The sequence below is a fragment of the Notamacropus eugenii genome, chromosome 2 (assembly GCF_028372415.1).
Source record: "Notamacropus eugenii isolate mMacEug1 chromosome 2, mMacEug1.pri_v2, whole genome shotgun sequence".
Lineage (NCBI taxonomy): Eukaryota > Metazoa > Chordata > Mammalia > Diprotodontia > Macropodidae > Notamacropus > Notamacropus eugenii.
The window spans coordinates 306,394,739-306,415,345 of NC_092873.1; the positions used below are offsets into that span (position 1 = coordinate 306,394,739).

The 20,607-nt window shown below is 38.9% G+C and overlaps 1 protein-coding gene across 1 annotated transcript in view; it reads right to left on the reverse strand.

The window, feature by feature from the left end:
• Nucleotides 1-17,868, reverse strand: part of LOC140522998 (uncharacterized) — a 40,499-nt gene extending 22,631 nt beyond the window's left edge. Inside the window, exons 1-2 of the mRNA XM_072638110.1 lie at nucleotides 17,744-17,868; nucleotides 11,236-11,359 (exon numbers count right to left, since the gene is read on the reverse strand). Coding sequence (XP_072494211.1) covers nucleotides 11,236-11,359; nucleotides 17,744-17,868 — 249 coding nt within the window. The remainder of the gene's footprint in view (nucleotides 1-11,235; nucleotides 11,360-17,743) is intronic.
• Between the last annotated feature and the right edge of the window lie 2,739 nt (nucleotides 17,869-20,607).

A 20,607-nucleotide genomic window follows, 5' to 3' on the forward strand; every position in this document is an offset into this window, starting at 1 on the left:
TTCTAGAGAGTATAAAAATCAGTCCTATACTTCCTGCCTTCTGGGAGCTGGTTCTTTCAACAATTTCTTTTCTGAAAGAACAGGGCTGAGATTTGGCTTTATGTCCCCAAATACTGAAGCTGTCTTGTGACTCTCATTCAGAAAGTTGGCTGACTTGTTTTTATATCATTTAATGGTATTTGTGCTGGCTTTCCTAGTGGGGCTTTTGTGTTTACCTGAGCTAGCCCGGGATTCCGTGGAGCAAACCCTTTGTAATGTCTTTGCTAATCTTTTTGTGTATAGCTCTTCATTTTTGAGACAAGTCAGTTTTGAATAGAGGACATTCAACTCTGTGAATCACAGAAAACTGCCCCTCGATCTAGGTGACTGATTTGTTGTCACCCACTTTCCAAAGGTAATGAAATATCAGCTGATAATTAGGATGTTGTCAATGACAGGTAAGCAGATAGGTTCATGACAGAGCTATATAACCACTCAGATAATATAGAAAGGATAGGTATAAAATAGAAAGCATCATGTCAATGAAAGTGCCCAATAATTTGCATGAGACAATATCCAGTAAGAAAGGTAGTAATAATAGTCATGCCCTCAAAAATTTATGTTAAAGCATACAGATTAGTGTTATGCATTAAAAAGAGTATTGGGTTTAGAGTAAGAGGATGTTCAAAACCAAACTTCGACTAACTAGACATTTGACATAGGTCAAGTCATTTCGCCTCTTTCTGCTCATCTGTAAAGTGCAGAGATTAGACAATATGATCTTTCAAAACTCAAATCAGTGATCCTGTCGTTCTCCAAGCTCTAGATCTCACAGTATGGATGCTGGAGTTGAGAATGCTAGAAAAAGAAGAAATCTCTACACTGAGGTACATAGCTCTAGCAGCTATCATTTATCCTCTGGATATATCTAAGAAGTTCCTTCGATTCTGGTGCTCAAAAAGATATGATGGTAGAATCTGGCTCTGGATGTGGACTCAAAGTGACTGAGTCAATGACAAAAACTGGAATATATTGAGAGAGAGAGAGAGAGAGAGAGAGAGAGAGAGAGAGACAGACAGAGAGAGAGAGAGAGAGAGAGAGAGAGAGAGAGAGAGAGAGAGAGAGAGAGAGAGAGACAACAGCCAACAGCGCTGTAAAAGAAAGAGAAATGTGTTGTGAATGAATCATGAAATGAATGAAGGTGTATGCCTTGACACTGAAAAAATGCCTTGGAATTTTTTACATGAGTCTAGAAAAGGAAGAATAAGGATTGGTCTAAGGAAGAATGAAGATAGATTATAGCTCAAAATGTGCTTGAGATCTTAAAACAAGGCAGTAAAGATGACCTTATAGCTATCATTAGGACTTTTGGGGGACATAAGTTTGACTTGAAGGGTATAGTTTAATCAACAGGAATTGATTGGTTATGGAGGGTGGTGCAGTAGCACGGTGTATTTCCTTGTCCATAGGGAATGTCCTGGAAGTCATTGGGATTTAGATCAATGGAGAGATAAATACGTAGGAGAGATATTATGATGGGGATATATTGTAGGCTTCTCAGCCAAAAGTGGTGATTGAAGATTGAGTTATAGATACTCAGGGTTCAAATACAGAACATAGTACTGTTGGAGAATTTTAACTTTCAAATTTTCTTCACTGCTTAATATCTTACGGTTCTAAAAAAAAAAAAAAAGGATACCTAAGGAATTCTTGCCTTCATTGATGATAATTTCATTCTTTAAAAGGTAAAGGCAACAAGGGCATCTGGTGTTCTGGACCTGATTCTGACTAATAATGGTTGTCGAAGTAAAAATGATTTTAACCTTGGGAGGAAGGCTAAAATCTACTTCATCTTTGATAAGGATGCATGTATAGCAGGAGACGAGTTGTTAGCTTTGCTTATTACACTAAGACTAGATAGAAAGAAGTAAAGGGTAGGATTTCAGGATTTGACCAGGACAGGATATCATGAGACAGGAGCTAACAGGGAAGTGCTGAGGAGATCTCAAGGTCAAATGGACAAGATGGTAAACTCTCCTTACCAGAGTCTGCTGTGAATTTCATCTACTCTGCTTCATAAGTAATGACCCAGTTGTGCTGAGAAATGGTTGACAATCCTTGTCCAGAACAGGAAGCCAAGTGGTGCCCAGATAACCTAGACCAACACTTCTTAAACTGTGGGTCACAACCCTATATTGGGTTGCAATAAGTTTGATAATAGTAAAAGGTCTCTGAATGTGCAATGACAAAAAATTAACTAAAAGCAAACAATGAATCTGAGGTGTTTCTGGCAGCCCTTGCCCGTGTTGCATCACACAACTTCACTGCAGCCTTGGTTCTGAACACAAAGCATGCACATTTTGCACCACACAATGCCAATGAATGCTGCCAAAACTCGAAGAGGGGTCACAAGTGGAAAATGTTTAAGAAGCCCTGGCCTAGACTAGGGCTTCATGCTGGGAAACATCAGTGGCTGAATCTAGAGGATCGTTGGCTGTAGTTGGAAGTGCTGCAAGTTCTTGCATTGAGGTTTTCTTTGCTCCTACATTAGGAACATCTGCCACTCCAGAAACAGCTGAGGCTAAACCTAGGCACCTTGAATTAAATCCTAAAACTTCTCTGTTCAAAATTTCCAGAGGAACTGGAAGCACCTTAAACTCTAACATAAAAGTGAGGGTTCAGAGTGTGTCTCTTTACTGGTTTATGGCACCTCAGCCTAGAAGAAGCTTCAGCTGTGCAACTGTGTGGTAGATGTTCTAATATACACATTTACATACATGTTTATATTATACATATAATGTATGTATATGGGTATGTATGTATAGGTGTGTTTCTTTTTGTTTAGTTGATTCAAACAGGGGTTCATATTATACATATAATGTGTATTATACATATAATGTATGTATACATGCATGCATGTATGTATAGGTGTGTTTCTTTTTGTTTAGTTGATTCAAACACTAAAGTAAAAGCACTTAACATGTAGTTAACATGTCAGTATGTTTGCACGTGGAGCTAGCTCTTATTACTCCAAGGTCACACAGCTGGGGTTCAGTGAAAGACCATAAAACTCAGCAAAGAGGCAGGGTTTCTGGCAGGTGGGCACTTGAGAGCTATTCAGCTTGTGGAAAGCTATACTAATCACAGACCTTAGGATAGGGATTTCTAACTTAGGGTGCAGGAGCTTGTTTGAAAAAAAAATTGGATAACTGTATTTCAGCATAATTGTGTTTCTTTTGTAATCCTATGTATTTTTATTTTGTGCATTAAATAAATTATTCTGAGAATAATTAAGCTTCATCAAACTGCCAAAAGGGCACACAGAAGGTTAAGAACCTTTGCCTCATCCTGAGATGAATGGAGGGGAGAAAAGAGAAAGACAGAGACAGAGACAGAAACAGAGACACAGAGACAGAGAAGAGATAGAGCTGAGACATAGAACCATAGAGATAAAGAGAAACAGAGAGTAGAAACAGAACAGTGAAGACAGATAGACACACAGACAATGTTAGGGGATAGAAAGTTGTCTGCTCTCTGAGAATCATTGACATGTTTCTCCATGACCCATAGAGAGCCTGAATTACCAAGGTTCTTTTGTTGAATTAAGCTAATGATTCAGCAGCACCACCTGGTGCTGAAACATGCATATTCCAAAACTTACCTTACACTTGGGGACAGCAGATGTCAGAGTTCCAGAGAAATGACAGAATTCCATGATCTGATGTTGTTTGGGAGATGCTAGCTCAAGAAGGATGGAATATTTACTCTTGGAAAGCATCCTCCTGGAAAAGTGGGCTTAAGAGGAATAGGAAATTATTTCCCAAGTACATGAAGCATTTCTCTTCAAGAAACCAAATAAATTAAGAAAAAGGATTAGATTTGTTTTTAATTGACCCTGAGGACAAAATTAAGATTACTGGGGAGGGGAGGGGCAAATTTAGGCTTCAAAGAAGGAAAGACTGTCTGAAAAAAATTCAATGGGCTGCCTTGGGAACCATCTGAAATATAAAAGCCCTTGTATTTCTCTGGAGGTGCCAATCTTATATTCATTTACTTGGTTTGAGGCCAGAGGTGGCCACTGAACTAGGAAGGTGAGATATCAGGATAGAAACCAGGAACTTTTGAAGGTGAAGGCTTCAAAGAGAAAAACAATAATGACAAAAAATGATTCTCTCTTTTAAGGTGCAATGCTTTCTTTCTCGAACTTCATTCTTTGGCTTATCAATTACTATCTGCATGGAAATTCCTCTGCTTTCCATGGGGACAGAGACACAATGAAAAGGTGCACATCTGGGGGCACTGATCACTCTATAGCAATGTCAGTAATAAAGAAAGGGTACAACTGCTTGAACATGAAAGTCTACTTATAGCAGGTTGCCCATGCCCTGGGGAGAGAATCCTCTATTCCATCAAAGGACTTGAGGCTGATCTGCTGGAAGGTTTCTTGAGAGTGAAAATAATTGAAAACAAATAAACAAACCCTTCGTGGGTACCTTGGCAGCAACTCCTGGGGGGTGAGGGTGGGGGGCTGAGTTTCCTGGGATTTTTATTTTATTTTTTTCTGTCTTATCCTGCTTGCTACAAGGAGTTTACTGCCTATTCATGGGAAGAGCACAGACTTGAGGTGGCTGTACTGAATACATTTATATTCTTTGTTTTTAACATTCTGGTTAAAGTTCTATGTCTGTAAAAATTTTATGTATGTAAAAATTAAAGTTTTTATATCTGGTTAAAGTATTTTATAAACAAATCAGTGAAATTCCCAGTCAGTCAATGATGAAATAAACCAGCAGTCTGGGGTCTAGGGACATGTTTAATTTGCTTAGATAATACACCATCAGGACTTAGCAGCAGGAGAAAAATAGTACCACTCATGATAAGACAGAGCTAAGGGGTGAGGACAACCAGCGGTCTGAGGACCAGAGAGAGCTTGTCAGTTAGAACAGAACACCCTCTAGTGTTGGATAGTGTGCATGACAGGTGAGCAAATGATATGCTCAAAACTATAGCCAACCCTTCTTAGTCTATTTCATTTCTTGTTGTTTCAGTCATTTTTCATTCATGTCAAACTCATCGCGACCCCATTTGTCGGTTTCTTATCAGAGATACTGGAGTGGCTTGACATTTCCTTCTCCAGCTCTTTTTACAGATCAGAAAACTGAGGAAACAGTTTTTAACTGAGGGTTAAATATCTTGTCCAAGTTCATACAGCTAATAAGTGTCTGAGGCCAGATTTGACTCAGAGAGATGAGTCTTCTTGACTCTAGGTCTGGCACGCTATCCTTAACTGCCCTTGTCTGTCTCCTTATTTTCATTCGGATATCTCCACCAGCCTATTGGATGTGACATTAGAATCTTAAACTAAATATATCTTAAACTATACTATCTTTCCCCTAAATCCCTAGCTTCATTCAAGAACTTCCTTAGCTCCATCAAGGATAACTTTTAGTTATCCAGGCTCTCAATCTTGGCATTATCTTCATATCACCACCCAACATTTCTCATCAGTTGACAAATTTTGTTGACACAGCCTCCCAAACATCTCTCACATCTAGCAGTGCCTGGAATCAGGAAGACTTGAATTCAAATCCAGTCTCAAATGTTGGGCAATCACTCAATTTTTTGCCTCAGTTTCTTCAAGTGAAGATAATAATAACCCTTACTTGCCAGAGTTGTTGTAAGAATCAAAAGAAATAATGTTTATAAAGTGCTTAACTCATTGCCTGTTGCATAGCATGTATTTGATTAATACTTATTAATTGAGTGGATCTCTAATCCCATAGTATTTTTGGATATTATTTCTAGAAACAGCAATCACAATTCATACTGGAGGCTTGTAGCAGGGCCAACAAAGTTTTAACTGTTACAATACTGTCCATATTATCTGGCCTCTGTAGCTCTATACATCTTCTAACCACATATCTATAAATACACCTTTGCTTAGACTGCAAGTGTCATCCTTCCTTCTATATAAATGGATCAATATTTTTACTTTAGAATGTCATATAATTATATAACATTGATGAATAGCTATCTGGAGAAGGAAATGACAAACCACTCCAGTATCTTGGCCAAGAAAACCCCAAATGGGATCACAAAGAGTTGGGCACAACTGAAAACTGACTGAACAAATACATAGCTATATTAATAAAGCAAACCTTGTGTCCCAGAGATCCTCTGGGGAATTTTAGTCAGCATTTTACAGATAGAGTTCCAAGGGAGAATGGAGGGAGAAAAAAGCAGAAAGTACTCTAAAAGACCTGTTATGCCACCCTTGAAAGAACAACACTGGGCCAGCCTTACAACACTTGCCATTTTAATTGTCATGCAATACATAAATGTTCATTGTGCAGTTATCCCTTCCACATGCCAATTTTGATATACCATGGGTCAGCATAAGAAATTAAATGGGAACTTTGAGGAAGTTTTATGGAAGCCACAGACTACACACAAAGGCCAGCAGATGGTGCAGAAAAAGTTTAGAAACTCAGAAGTGCATAAAAGATATATATAATATTGTATAATATCAAAATTTGTATCTTTTAATATCATAATAATTCAGATTTTTTTCTCTAGTACAAAGGAAAAGCCAAAAAAATTTACACGAATTTTCCAGATTGTGGGGGCCCTGCTCCCCTAACTCTTTTGATGTGGAAGGGATGACTGTACTTTGCTTTTTGCTTTCATCTCTAAAATCACCTAAAAAAGTTCTTTCTTCTTTTCCCGATAACTTCATAGATTGGCCTAACTAGAGCTCCCCTCACCAACCTAGACACTGAGGCTGATGAGATGAGAAAACAATAAAAACAATAAATACTATGAGAGAAAACACCTTGGACTGAGACATGGGAGTAAACCCACAGAAAATTCAAGAAACATTTTGGAGGGGAAAAACGTTGTAACTACAAATATTACAAAAGCGCCTAGAAAAAAAGTGAAACAAAAATGGAATAGTTAGGGAGAAAAGAGTGACAGGGAAGATGGGAAACCTTACCTAAGAACCAAACACTAGGAAAATTAGAATCAGGAAAAAAAATGACTTAATGAGACAATAAATAATAAGAAAGAGAAGTTTTGATATGTTTGGATGATCTCAGAAGACAGAGATGGGGCAAGGTAGGAAACTATGCTGAGGAAGGGGATGGACATTTCTATTGCATCATATATACATATATATATATATATATATGTAGAGAGAGCAACACACACACACATACATATATATGTATATATGTGTGTGATCAAGAATACTAAAATATGAAGAAAGGGGTGAAGGAAGTGGTTATCTTTTCAACTTCATTTTCACATGAATTTGATAAAAGAAGACAGTGCAACAACACAGCTTTGCACACACTCATGTAAAGATACAGGTATGTCTTCAATGGGGCCAAGAGTAAAGCAATAATGTCCTTTATCGCTATTATTATTTAATATTTATGATTGCTATTCAATATAATGCTAGAAATGCTAACTATAGCAATAAGACAAGAAAAATATGTTGATGGAATAAGCACAACCAAAGAAGAAATAAAATTAATGCTTTTTGCAGATGAAGCAATAGTTTACTTAGAGAACCACAGAGAGTCAAATGAAAAAGAAACCTAACTGAAACAACAACTTCAGAAAAGTTACAACATATAAAATAAACAAACATAAAACAACCAATAAAGTCCAGTAGGAGGAACTAGAAAGAGAAATTATATTTAAAATTATTAGAGAAAGTGTAAAATGATTAAGATTCTATTTGCTAACACAAAGAAACTATATATGCACAATTATATGATTCTTCATAGAAATAAATACAGATCTAAAGAAGAGAACTATTAATTGCCCATCTCTATGCCAAGCCAATATAATAAAATGACAATATGTTCTAAATTACTTTAGTTATTCAGTGCCAAACCAATCAAACTACCAAATAATTGCTTTATAGAGCTAGAAAAAAATTCATTCAGAGGAACAAAAGACTGAGGGTATCAAGGGAACTCATGAATAAAGTGAGGAGACTACAAGCTAGTACTTATCAAAATGACTGGGGGGGGGGGGGTGGAGCCAAGATGGCGGAGTAGAAAGACACACATATGCTAGCTCCGAACCCACAGCCCATAAAATATCTGTAAAAAAGAACTCCCAACAAAATCTGGAGCAGCAGAAGCCACAGAAAAACAGAGCAGATGAGATTTCTGTTCCAGAGAGCCCTGAAAACCTGACGGAAAAGGTCCGTCACGCTGTGGACCCGGAGCAGAGCCCAGCCCTGCCTTGGCCACGAGGCACCAAGAGGAGCAGATCGGAGCAGGTTTCAGGGATGGAGTCTCCAGTGGCTGTGCAGATCCCTGCACCCACGGGCCCCAAAGATTGATGAGAGGGTCTTCTCAGCTTGCTGAGAAGGGAGTGGGGTGCCCCATAACTCAGGCCCCCTAGGGAGGCAGCAGTGGAGGAGGGAGCAGACCAGGGCTCCCCAAGCAGGCAGGAGCTTGGATCCATTGTTGAAGGTCTCTGCATAACCACCCCAGAGGGAACTAAGTCCTGTGTGGCGACCCTGCCCCCACCTGAGCACCTGAACTTAATCTCACACTGAATAGCAGCCCTGCCCCCACCAAAGCCCTGAGGCTGGGAAGCAGCATTTGAATCTCAGACCTCAAGCGCTGCCTGGGTGGATCTGGAGGCCAAGTGGGTGTTAAGAGGATATTCAGAAGTCAAGTCACTGGCTGGGAAAATGCCCAGAAAAGGGGGAAAAAATAAGACTACAGAAGGTTACTTTCTTGGTGAACAGGTATTTCCTCCCTTCCTTTCTGATGAGGAAGAACAATGCTTACCATCAGGGAAAGACAGAAGTCAAGGCTTCTGTATCCCAGCCCACCCAATGTGCTCAGGCCATGGAAGAGCTCAAAAAGGATTTTGAAAATCAAGTTAGAGAGGTGGAGGAAAAACTGGAAGAGAAATGAGAGACATGCAAGTAAAGCATGAAAAGCAGGTAAACACCCTGCTAAAGGAGACACAAAAAAATGCTGAAGAAAATAACACCTTGAAAAATAGGCTAACTCAACTGGCAAAAGAGGTTCAAAAAGCCAATGAGGAGAAGAATTCTTTAATAAGCAGAATTAGCCAAATGGAAAAGGAGGTTCAAAAGCTCACTGAAGAAAATAGTTTCTTTCAAAATTAGAATGGAACAGATGGAGGCCAATGACTTTATGAGAAACCAAGAAATCACAAAACAAAACCAAAAGAATGAAAAAATGGAAGATAATGTGAAATATCTCATTGGAAAAACAACTGACCTGGAAAATAGATCCAAGGAGAGACAATTTAAAAATTATGGGCCTACCTGAAAGCCACGATCAAAAAAAGAGCCTAGACATCATCTTTCATGAAATTATCAAGGAAAACTGCCCTGAGATTCTAGAACCAGAGGGCAAAATAAGTATTCAAGGAATCCACAGATCACCGCCTGAAAGAGATTCAAAAAGAGAAACTCCTAGGAACATTGTAGCCAAATTCCAGAGTTCCCAGGTCAAGGAGAAAATATTGCAAGCAGCTAGAAAGAAAGAATTCAAGTATTGTGGAAATACAATCAGGATAACACAAGATCTAGCAGCTTCTACATTAAGGGATCAAAGGGCGTGAAATAGGATATTCCAGAAGTCAAAGGAACTAGGACTAATACCAAGAATCACCTACCCAGCAAAGCTGAGTATAACACTTCAGGGGAAAAATTGGTCTTTCAATGAAATAGAGGACTTTCAAGCATTCTTGATGAAAAGACCAGAGATGAAAAGAAAATTTGACTTTCAAACAGAAGAATGAAGAGAAGCATGAAAAGGTAAACAGCAAAGAGAAGTCATAAGTTAAAGTAAAGTAAAGTTGAACTGTTTACATTCCTACATGGATAGACAATATTTGTAACTCTTGAAACTTTTCAGTATCTGGGTACTGGGTGGGATTACACACACACACATGCACACGCACATGCACACACACATAGAGACAGAGTGCACAGAGTGAATTGAAGAGGATGGGACCATATCTTAAAAAAATGAAATTAAGGGGTGAGAGAGAAATATATTGGGAGGAGAAAAAGAAATGGAATGGGGCAAATTATCTCTCATAAAAGAGGCAAGCAAAAGACTTATTAGTGGAAGGAAAAAGAGGGGAGGTGAGAGAAAAACATGAAGTTTACTCTCATCACATTCCACTAAAGGAAGGAATAAAATGCACACTCATTTTGGTATGAAAACCTATCTTACAATACAGGAAAGTGGGGGATAAGGGGATAAGCAGGGTGGGGGGGATGATGGAAGGGAGGGCATGGGGAGGAGGGAGCAATTTGAGGTCAACACTCATGGGAAGGGACAGGATCAAAAGAGAATAGAAGTAATGGGGAACAGGATAGGATGGAGGGAAATATAGTCAGTCTTATACAACACAACTATTATGGAAGTCATTTGCAAAACTACACAGATATGGCCTATATTGAATTGCTTGCCTTCCAAAGGGAAGGGGTGGGGAGGGAGGGATGAAGAGACGTTGGAACTCAAAGTTTTAGGAACAACTGTCCAGTACTGTTCTTGCTACTAGGAAATAAGAAATACAGGTAAAGGGGTATAGAAAGTTATTTGTCCCTACAGGACAAAAGAGAAGATGGAGACAAGGGCAGAGAGGGATGATAGAAGAGAGAGCAGATTGGTGATAGGGGCAATTAGAATGCTCGATGTTTTGGGGTGGAGGGAGGGGACAAAAGGGGAGAAAATTTGGAACCCAAAATTTTGTGAAAATGAATGTTAAAAGTTAAATAAATAAAAAAAAAACAAAAAAAACCCCCAAAACAAACAAACAACAAAAAAAAGACTGGTACTATTTAAAAATAGAGTTTGAGGGCAGAACCAAATGTCAGAGTAAAAGCAAGAGCTTCTCTGAGCTCTTCCCCAAAGCCTTTCAAGTATCTGTAAAAGAAATGACTCGAAACAAATTCTAGAGATACAGAACCCACAAAATGAAAGAGAAAAACAAATCCTCAGTCCAAGACAACCTAGAAAGTCAACAGGAAGGGTCTTTTGCACCAGACAGAGAGTGGAGTAAAGTCTGGTATGGGCCACACTGGCACAGACTGGTCAGAGTAGGATTTAGGGGACTGAGTCATTGGCAGCTGTGGCAGTTTTCAGACTTCTCAATCCACAAACACCAAAAAGGTCAGTGGGACAACTCTGTGGGACCTGGGTGAAAGAGAAGTGTACAGTTTGGCCAGGTCAGACCTCACACCAAAGGTGGTGGGGTGGTGGCAGTGGAAGCAGCAATAGCAGCAGTGGAAGCAGCAGCAGCAGCAGTAGCAGTGGCAGCAGCAGAAGAATCAGCAGCAATGGTGGTGGCAGCTGCTTCCAAAGCTCTGGGCCCACAGACAGTGGGGGATCAAGAGAATGATACAAAAACCCTGACGCCTGGGACAGTACACACATCGCTACTCCCACCACCACTGGAAGCAGAGTTCTGTTTTGACAAAGAGTTAGAAAGTCAAGTGTTTGCCTGGGAAGATGAGTACACATCATAGAAGAACTCATACTGTAGCATCTTACTGTGGTGATAATGCAGATCAGGGCATACAACCAGAGGAGACTAGCAGAGTTAAAGCTCCTACATCAAAAGCCTCCAAGAGGAATATGAATTGGTTGCAAGCCACAGAAGAGCTCAAAAAGGGTTTTGAAAATCAAGTAAGAGAAAAGTAGATGAAAAATTAGGAAGAGAAATGAGAGTGATGCAAGAAAATCATGAAAACTGAGTCAATAGGTTGCTAAAGGAGGCACCAAAAATACTGAAAAAATAACACCTTAAAAATAGACTCACCCAAATGGCAAAAGAAGTCCAAAAAGTCAGCGAGGAGAAGAATGCCTTAAAAAGCAGAATGGGCCAAATGGAAAAAAGGAAATCCACAGGCTTATTGAAGAAAATAATTCCTTCAAGATTAAAATAGAACAAGTGGAAGATAATGACTTTATGGAAAATCAAGAAAGTACAAAACAGAACCAAAAGAATGAAAAAAATAGAAGACTGTGAAATATCTCATTGGAAAAACCACTGACCTGGAAAATAGATCCAGGATAGATAATTTAAAATTATTGGACTACCTAAAAGCCATGATTTAAAAAAGAGCCTAGACATCATCTTTCAAGAAATGACCAAGGAAAACTGCCCTGATATTTTAGATAGAGGGTAAATTGAAATGGAAAGAATCCACTGATCACCTCTGGAAAGAGATCCTAAAAAGAGAACTCCTAGGAACTTCAGCCAAATTCCACAGTTTCCAGGTTAAAGAGAAAATATTGCAAGCAGCTAGCACAATAGTATTCCATAATGACAACTATATATCACAGCTTGCTCAGTGATTTCCCAATTTATGGGCATCTCCTCAATTTCTAATTTTTGCCACCACCAAAGAGCTTTTACAAATATTTTGAACAAATAGATCCTTTTCCTTTTTGTTTTTTATCTGTTTTTGGATACAGATTCAGTAGGCATTGCTGGGGATTCAACAAAAGACACGAGACAGTCCCTTCCCTCAAGGAGCTTACAGTCTAACAATGGAGACAATATGCCACAAATATATACAAAGCAAGCTATATACAGGACAAATAGGAAATAACTGAAAATATGAGGAATTTGGAGAATGCGTCCTGTAGAAGGTTAGATTTTATTTTGTCTTTTAAAGAATTTTTAATTAATTAACTAATTTAATTAAATTTTAGTTTTCAACATTCACTTTCATAAGATTTTGAATTCCAAATTTTCTCCCCTTCTCTCCTCTCCACCCAGCCCAAGACAGCATGAATTATGATGATCACTTCCTCCAATTTACCCTCCCTTCTATCACACCCCTCCTTTCTCTTATCCCCATCCCTTTCTTTTAAGGCAAGATAGATTTCTATACCCCATGGTATGTATGTCTTATTTTCCAGTTGCATATAAAAACAATTTTTAACATTCATTTTTAAAACTTTGAGTTCCAACTTCTCTCCCTTCCTCCCTCCTCAACTCGACCCACTGAGAAGGCAAACAATTCAATACAGTTTATAAATGTGTAGTCATGCAAAACCCTTCCATAACAATGATGTTGTGAAAGATTAACTGTATTTCCATCCATTGTATCCTGCACCCCACTTATTCTATTCTCTTTTTTGACCCTGTCCCTCCCCAAAAGTGTTTACTTCTAATTACCCCTTCCTTCTGTTTCCCCTCCCTTCTATCATCCACACACCCCTTGCTTATTCCCTTCTCCTCTACTTTCCTGTAGCATAAGATAGATTTTCATACCAAATTGAGTGTACATGTTATTCCCTCCTTAAGCCAAATCTGGTGAGAGTAAATTTCCCTCTTTCTCTCTTACTTCCCCCCTCTTCACCTTCACTATAAAAGCTTTTTCTTACCTCTTTTATGTGAGAGATAAGTTACCCCATTCTATTTCTCCTTTTCTCAATATATTCTGCTCTTACCCCTTATTTTTATTTTGTGAATATCATCTCTTCATATTCAACTCATCCTATGCCCTCTGTCTATAGGTATATGATCCCCCAACTATCCTAATACTGAGAAAAGTCTCAAAAGTTACAAATATTACCTTTCCATGTAGGAGTGCAAACAGTTCAACTTTAGTAAGTCCCTAATGATTTCTCTTTCCTGTTTACCCTGTCATGGCCTCTCTTGATTCTTGTGTTTGAAAGTCCAATTTTCTATTCAGCTCTGGTCTTTTCATCAAGAATACTTGAAAGTCCTCTATTTTATTGAATGTCCATTTTTCCCCTGAGGCATTATACTCAGTTTTGCTGGGTAGGTGATACTTGGTTTTAATCCTAGCTCCTCTGACCTCCAGAATATCATATTCCAAGCCCTTTGATCCCTTAATGTAGAAGCTGCTAGGTTTTGTGTTATCCTGATTGTATTTCCACAGTACTCAAATTGCTTCTTTCTGGCTGCTTGCAATATTTTCTCCTTGACCTGGGAGCTTTGAAATTTTACTACAAAATTCCAAGGAATTTTTGTTTTGGTATCTCTTTCAGGAGGTGATCAGTGAATTCTTTTAATATTTATTTTACCCTCTGGTTCTAAAATATCAGGGCACTTTTCCTTGATAATTTCTTGAAAGATGATGTCTGGGCTGTTTTTTAAATCATGGCTTTCAGGTAGTCCAATAATTTTTAAATTATCTCTCTTTGATCTATTTTCCAGGTTAGAGGTTTGTCCAATGATTTATTTCACATTGTCTGCTATTTTTTCTCATTTCTTTGGTTTTGTTTTGTAATTTCTTGATTCTTCATGAAGTCATTAGCTTCCATCTGTTCCATTCTAATCTTTAAGGAATTATTTTCTTCAGTGGGCTTTTGGACCTCCTTTTCCATCTGACAAATTCTGCTTTTTAAGACAATCTTCTCCTCATTGGCTTTTTGGATCTCTTTTGACATTTGGGTTTGTCAATTGTTTAAGGTAGTATTTTCTTCAGCATTTTTTGGGTCCCCTTTAGGAAGCACTTGACTTGTTTTTCATGATTTTCTTGCATCACTCTCATTTCTTTTCCCAATTTTTGCTCTACTTCTCTTACTTGATTTGCAAAATCCTTTTGGAGCTCTTCCATGGCCTGAATCCAATTAATACTTTTCTTGCAGACTTTGAATGTAGGAGCTTCAACTTTGTTGTCTTTTCCTTGTTTATTTTGTTCTTCCTTGTCACCAAAGTAAAATTGTATAGTCTGATTCTTTTTCTGGTTTTTACTCATTCCACTAGCCATTTACTTGACTTTTGAGCTCTTTGTCAAGGTAGTTCTCTGCAGTGGGGGTGGTGGAGTATAATATCAGCTGCTAGATTGCCCCTACAATCTGTGCGCCTAGAGCTGCAGAAACAGCTACTGCCCCTGCTGCTGCCACCATGGGCTTATTTACCTCCTCTGCAACCCTGGGACTGGGGCTGCACCAATCTGCTCTCTCACACAGATCCCACAGGATTTTTACACTGACCTTCCAATTTTTTCTTGACTTTTTGAGGTCATGAAATCTGGAAACCATCACACCCAGCAGAGATTCAGTCCCCGAGAGTTCTGCTCAGGTCCCGTCTGTGTCTGTGCAGCCCATGCTGGACTTGTGCTCTGCTGCCAGCCCTGCATTATAGATGCTTCCCATTGACTTTTCAGGCTGTCTTGGGCTGGAGATTTGCTTTACTCCATCATTATATGGGTTCTGCAGCTCCAGAATTTGTTTAGAAACATTTTTACATGTATTTGGCTGGGTTTTGGGGGAAAGATATAGAAAGTGCCTTGGCTCCACCCCCCAGAAGGTGAAATTTTTTTTTTTTATTAAACTTTTAATTTTGGGTTACAAATTTTCTCCCCTTTTTTCCCCCTCCCCCCCAGACCCAAGTTTTCTAATTGCCCCTGTGACCTATCTGCTCTCTCCTCTATCCTCCCTCTCTGCCCTTGTCTCCATCTTCTCTTTTGTCCTGTAGGGCCGGATAGCTTTCTTGACCCCTTAACCTGTGTTTCTTGTTACCCAGTGGTAAGAACATTACATTTGGTCCTAACACTTTGAGTTCCAACTTCTTTAGCTCCCTCCCTCTCTACCCCTTCCCCTTGGAAGACAGGCAGTTCAATATAGGCCATATCTGTTTAGTTTTGCAAATGATTTCCATACTAGTTGTGTTGTATAAGACTAACTATATTTCCCTCCATCCTGTCCTGTCCCCCATTACTTCTATTTTCTTATGGTCCTTTCCCTCCCCATGAGTGTCGACCTCGTATTGCATTCTCCTCCCCATGCCCTCCCCTCTATCCTCCCCCCCATCCTGCTTGTGCCCCTGTCCCCCACTCTCCTGTGTTATGAGATAGGTTTTTCTATCAGAATGAGTGTGCATTATATTCTTTCCTTTAGTGGAATGTGATGAGAGTAGATCTCATGTTTCAGAAGGTGAAATTTTAATTGAGACCTAAAGGAAGTCAGGAAGGTCAGTAACTTTATATTCATTGCCTCATTTGAATCCTTACAGTGAATTAGGTGCATTTTACAGATGAGGTGAGAGAGAGAGAGAGAGAGAGAGAGAGAGAGAGAGAGAGAGAGAGAGAGAGAGAGAGAGAGATTTGCTCATTGCTTCATAGTCTCAAATCCAGGATTTGAACTTAAGTTCTGACTCTAAGATCAGGACTTTTTCCACCTGTGTATGATGCTGTGTATACCTGTTTTAATGAAGGGGTACTTGCACCCCAAATGGGGTCATGAAGATTTGGGCATGACTGAAATGATTGAACAAGAACTTGTGCACATATGTTGGTCACTGTTTTTGTTGTTGTTGTGCTTGTTCTTTGTTTTCGAAGAGGATCATGACATCAGGGAGATGATGACATGACTTGCAGTTGATTTTGATTTGAGTGAGGGAGGGCTGTGCAAAGTCACCAGCCTCACTTTCTCCTCCAGAACCATCTCCTCAAAAAAATAGAGTACTAAAGACCTGAATTCAAACCCTAGCTATCAATCATTCAATAAACTAGAATTTATTAAGTACTTATTTATTAAGTACCTACTTTGTGCCCTGTATAATGTTAGACAATGTAGACATAAATACTAAAGAGTAAAAAGGAAATAGTCCCTGGACTCAAGGAATTTAAATCTTATTGAGTGCCACGATATACATACATATAAGCACATGGAAAATAAATATAGGGAGCAAGAAGGTGGCATACGAGTTGAACTTTGAAGGAAACTCTTAAAGGAATCTAGAAGGCAGAGGTGAGTAGCAGTTGCTTGACAAGTATGGGAGGCAGCCAGCACATAGCATAATCATTGCTGTTTTGAGAGCAGATTCTGGGTAGTAGATTCTGAGTGGGCAAGTGTTGCCTTTGAAGAGGTATCTAGTAGAGGGAGGCAAAGAAGGTTCACTGTTTCCCACTAATGGATTACTTCCATTCCCACTCTCCTTCACCCCCACCCCCAGGCTAAAAGAGAAGGATACAATGTTATTAATCAGTGGCAATAAGCATAATTGAAACTGGCATGGAAGCGAGAAAGAGAACCAGTATTTTCTCTTCTTGTTATGAGCAGTGTTGTTTTAGAATCAGTCTCCATTTCAGGTAAACAGGTAGTTTCATCATACCTTGAGTTTTGCTCTCCTTCACTCCAATTCTTACTGTTGCCTATGGCTTGTATTCAGAAGCTCAGTTACTTCTCAACAATATGTCAACTACCTTCTCCTTTTCTAGGATTGTAACAAGATATGGAATAAACCTCCCACCAATTTATATTCTTGGCTAGTATAAAGTTAGCTTTCTTTCCACAACAGTCCCTGAGCATTTGTGAAAACATGTATCAAGAATAGCATAGAGAGAGAGAGTAGATGAAGGGTTAGTTGGGGCTTCTGTTGAGCTAAAATAAAGCAGGAGTGGCAATCATTAATTCAGATAAGTATGGATATGTTAAGAAAAAATGAGCAAGGAAATTAAATCAAGCTTAAAGATAACATAAATAAGCCATTATCAATATTTAATATATTTGCCCCAAATAACATAGTGTATAAATAAATAAAAAATTGAATTTGAGGGAGACATATGTTGTAAAAGTATAATAACAGGGGACCTAAATGTATCTTCTTCAGACTTAGACAAATCTAGCCAAAAAATAAGCAGTAAAAAGTTGAGTACCAGAATAAGACTTTTAAAATTTAGAGATCATGCATTTTTTGGTGGTTACTAAATGGGACTATAAGGAGTTTATATATTTCTTAACTGTATATAATATATCTTTACAAAAATTGATCAGTGAGGGGAGTTGGTCTCTGACCTGGGGAAGATTTATGGAACCTCTGCTGACAGGGAATGCTAGACCCGGCTGTGCTGTGGAGAGCCTTGGGGATGACAAGGAACCAGTACATGCCTGGTGAGTGCAGAAGCAGTGGGGGTGGAAACTGCTGACTTTGGGCACTTACAGGAAGCTGGTCTTTTTTTTTTGAGTTCAAGGTCAAAATGGAAAAACTGAAGAGGATCAGAGACCAGAGGCACCATCTCCCATACTTCAGGACTAGAGGTGATTATAAAAACTAGATTATTACAAAAAATGCACAGGCAAAGGAGAAATAATCCAACCATAGAGAGCTACTACAGGAATAGAGAAGATTGGGGTTCATCTTCAGAGGAGGATACCGAAAGAAAAAACTCTCTTCTACCCCAAAGAGTAATGTCAAATGGCCACCTGCCCAAAAAGAATTCATTGAAGAACTTAAAAAAGAATTTAAAAATCAAATGAGATTGAAGAAAAATTAAAAGAAAAATAAGAATAATACAAGAAAAACAAGAAGATTATGACAAGAAATTCACCTAATTAAAAAAGGAGATCCAGAATGTTAAGGAAGAAAATGACTCCTTGGAAACAGAATTGGACAAGAGGAGGCCAGCAAAATTATAACAGACAAAGTGTATCAGTAAGCACGCTGACATACACGGGGGGCTGCTATCACAGATTCTTTGATCTATTTTTCTAAAAGGAAAGGTAACTTTTGAAGGGTTAACAATCACTTCAGTCAAGCACATGTATCATTCAGTTAGTTCAAGGAGAAAAGTTAGCACCCTGAACTTCAGAGAAAATACAGAAGAATCAAAAGTCAACAGACACGCTTCCAAATTCCTGACCATTAACATACATTCATCTTTACCAGAGAGGGAAGCACCAACATCTGAGTTTTCAAAGCTGGAAGCCTGCTTGGAGGCTTCCCAGGGTCTCATCTGGCACACAAACCTTATTCCAAAAATTAAGCCCCGAAGTAAAACTACATCTCAGAGTCTTTATGCACTTTTTAGAGCCAGAGGGCATCATATCCCAGAAGAACCAGTGCCTCATTAAAAAAAGGTATGGCCCCTCCCACAAATCTTCCCAGGCCCAACATTGGGTGGGAAAGATCCTCCTTAATCACATTATTCAGAGGCATTATACTACTTGATTATACTAAAACAAAAACAGCAAAATATCCTACTTTTCTTGCCCTCACATGAAGACATAAAGAAATCCAAAGTATAAGGAATGAAAAAATAGAAGAATAATAGATGAGAAAGTGAAACACCTCATAAGAAAAACAACAGGTCTAGAGAACAGATCACAAACAGAAACCACAAGAATAATTGGATTACCTGAAAGTTCTGATCAAAAAAAGAATTGTGATATAATAATATAACAAATAATTAAAGAAAATTGTCCTGAAACATTAGAACAAGAGGGGAAAGTAGATATAGAAAAAATCCACTGATAACCACCTGAAAGACATCTTACAAGGAAAACTCATAGGAATACTATGAAACCCCCAAATCAAAAACAAAATATTATGAGCAACAAGAAAAAAAACAATTTACATATCATGGTACCACAATTAGAATCACACAAGATCTAGTATTGGTGACACTAAAAGATCACAGGTCTTGGAAAAATATATATCAAAGAGTAAAAGAAGCGGGCCTCCGGAGGAAAATATCATACCCAGCAAAGTTAGGCATAATTTTTTTTTTTGGTTTGTTTTTATTGAAATGGATAAAATTCGGAGGAGGAAGTTTCTCTCTCTATGCTGACTCAAAAAAATTATCTACATGGTGAGACTGGAGTGAGGGTGGGATGGGAAGCAGTGAGGCTCTGGGAAGGAATAGGGGAGAGCATGCTCAGACCAGGACTCCCCAAAATCCTTGGATGATGAAAATACCCTGAGGAAAAAGCGTTCATAAGAAGACTTAACTTGGAAAGAGGGGAATCCTGTTTACTTTTACAAGTAACTAAAAACATACCACCACCCCAAATATAAAAGACACTTCCAAGGGAGCCATATACACTGGTGGAGACATAAACTGCAAGGGACCTTTGAGGTCTGCTGTAATCCATTCTGCAGATGAGTAAACTGAGGCTTCAGAGGTACAGTGAGACTCAAAGGTCTCATATACTAGGTGGGATTCTGAAACACAGCCTTTGACTTTCTATGATGTGACCTCCCACCCCCTTCCAGTCTTCTTATTTGGTGCTTTTTTGAAGACCCTCCATACTCTCAGTTCTCCCTTGGCCCTACTTCTTGACTTCCTTCACTACCTAAGACCCTGCTTTCTACAAGAAGCTTTCTCAATCCCTGTTTCTAGTGCCTCCCCCTCTACTGACCAATCCCTACTTATCCTCTCTAATGTTTGTTTATATCTAATAGTTTCCACATGGTCTCCCTAATTGGACAATGAGTGGGAAGGTTTGGTTGATCATCCACGTCCTTTTGAGGTTAGACCATTATTTTTGAATTTTCATTCTTCTAAATGACAGCATGGTAGGATGTCCAAGAGTACAATGAGCCAAGATTCAAAACTGAAATCCTTGTCTCCAGCCACAACCAGACAGATCTTTTCCTTCCATTATAAATTGCTAGTAATGGCCCTGGGGATCATCTAGCTGCACCCCAAAAATTACAGGATTGGAGACCCAGAAAGCAGAATTGTTTAAGGTTACAAAGGTGATAAATGGGCAACCAAGATCCTGGATCCAAACTGAGATGATTTCTTCCCACAAACCACCTGTTCTCCTGGCTCAGAGAGAAGGAATGTTATAAGGTTCAGCATGCTTGAGAAGGGAAGGAAGATCTAGTTCTCCCTTCCCTCAT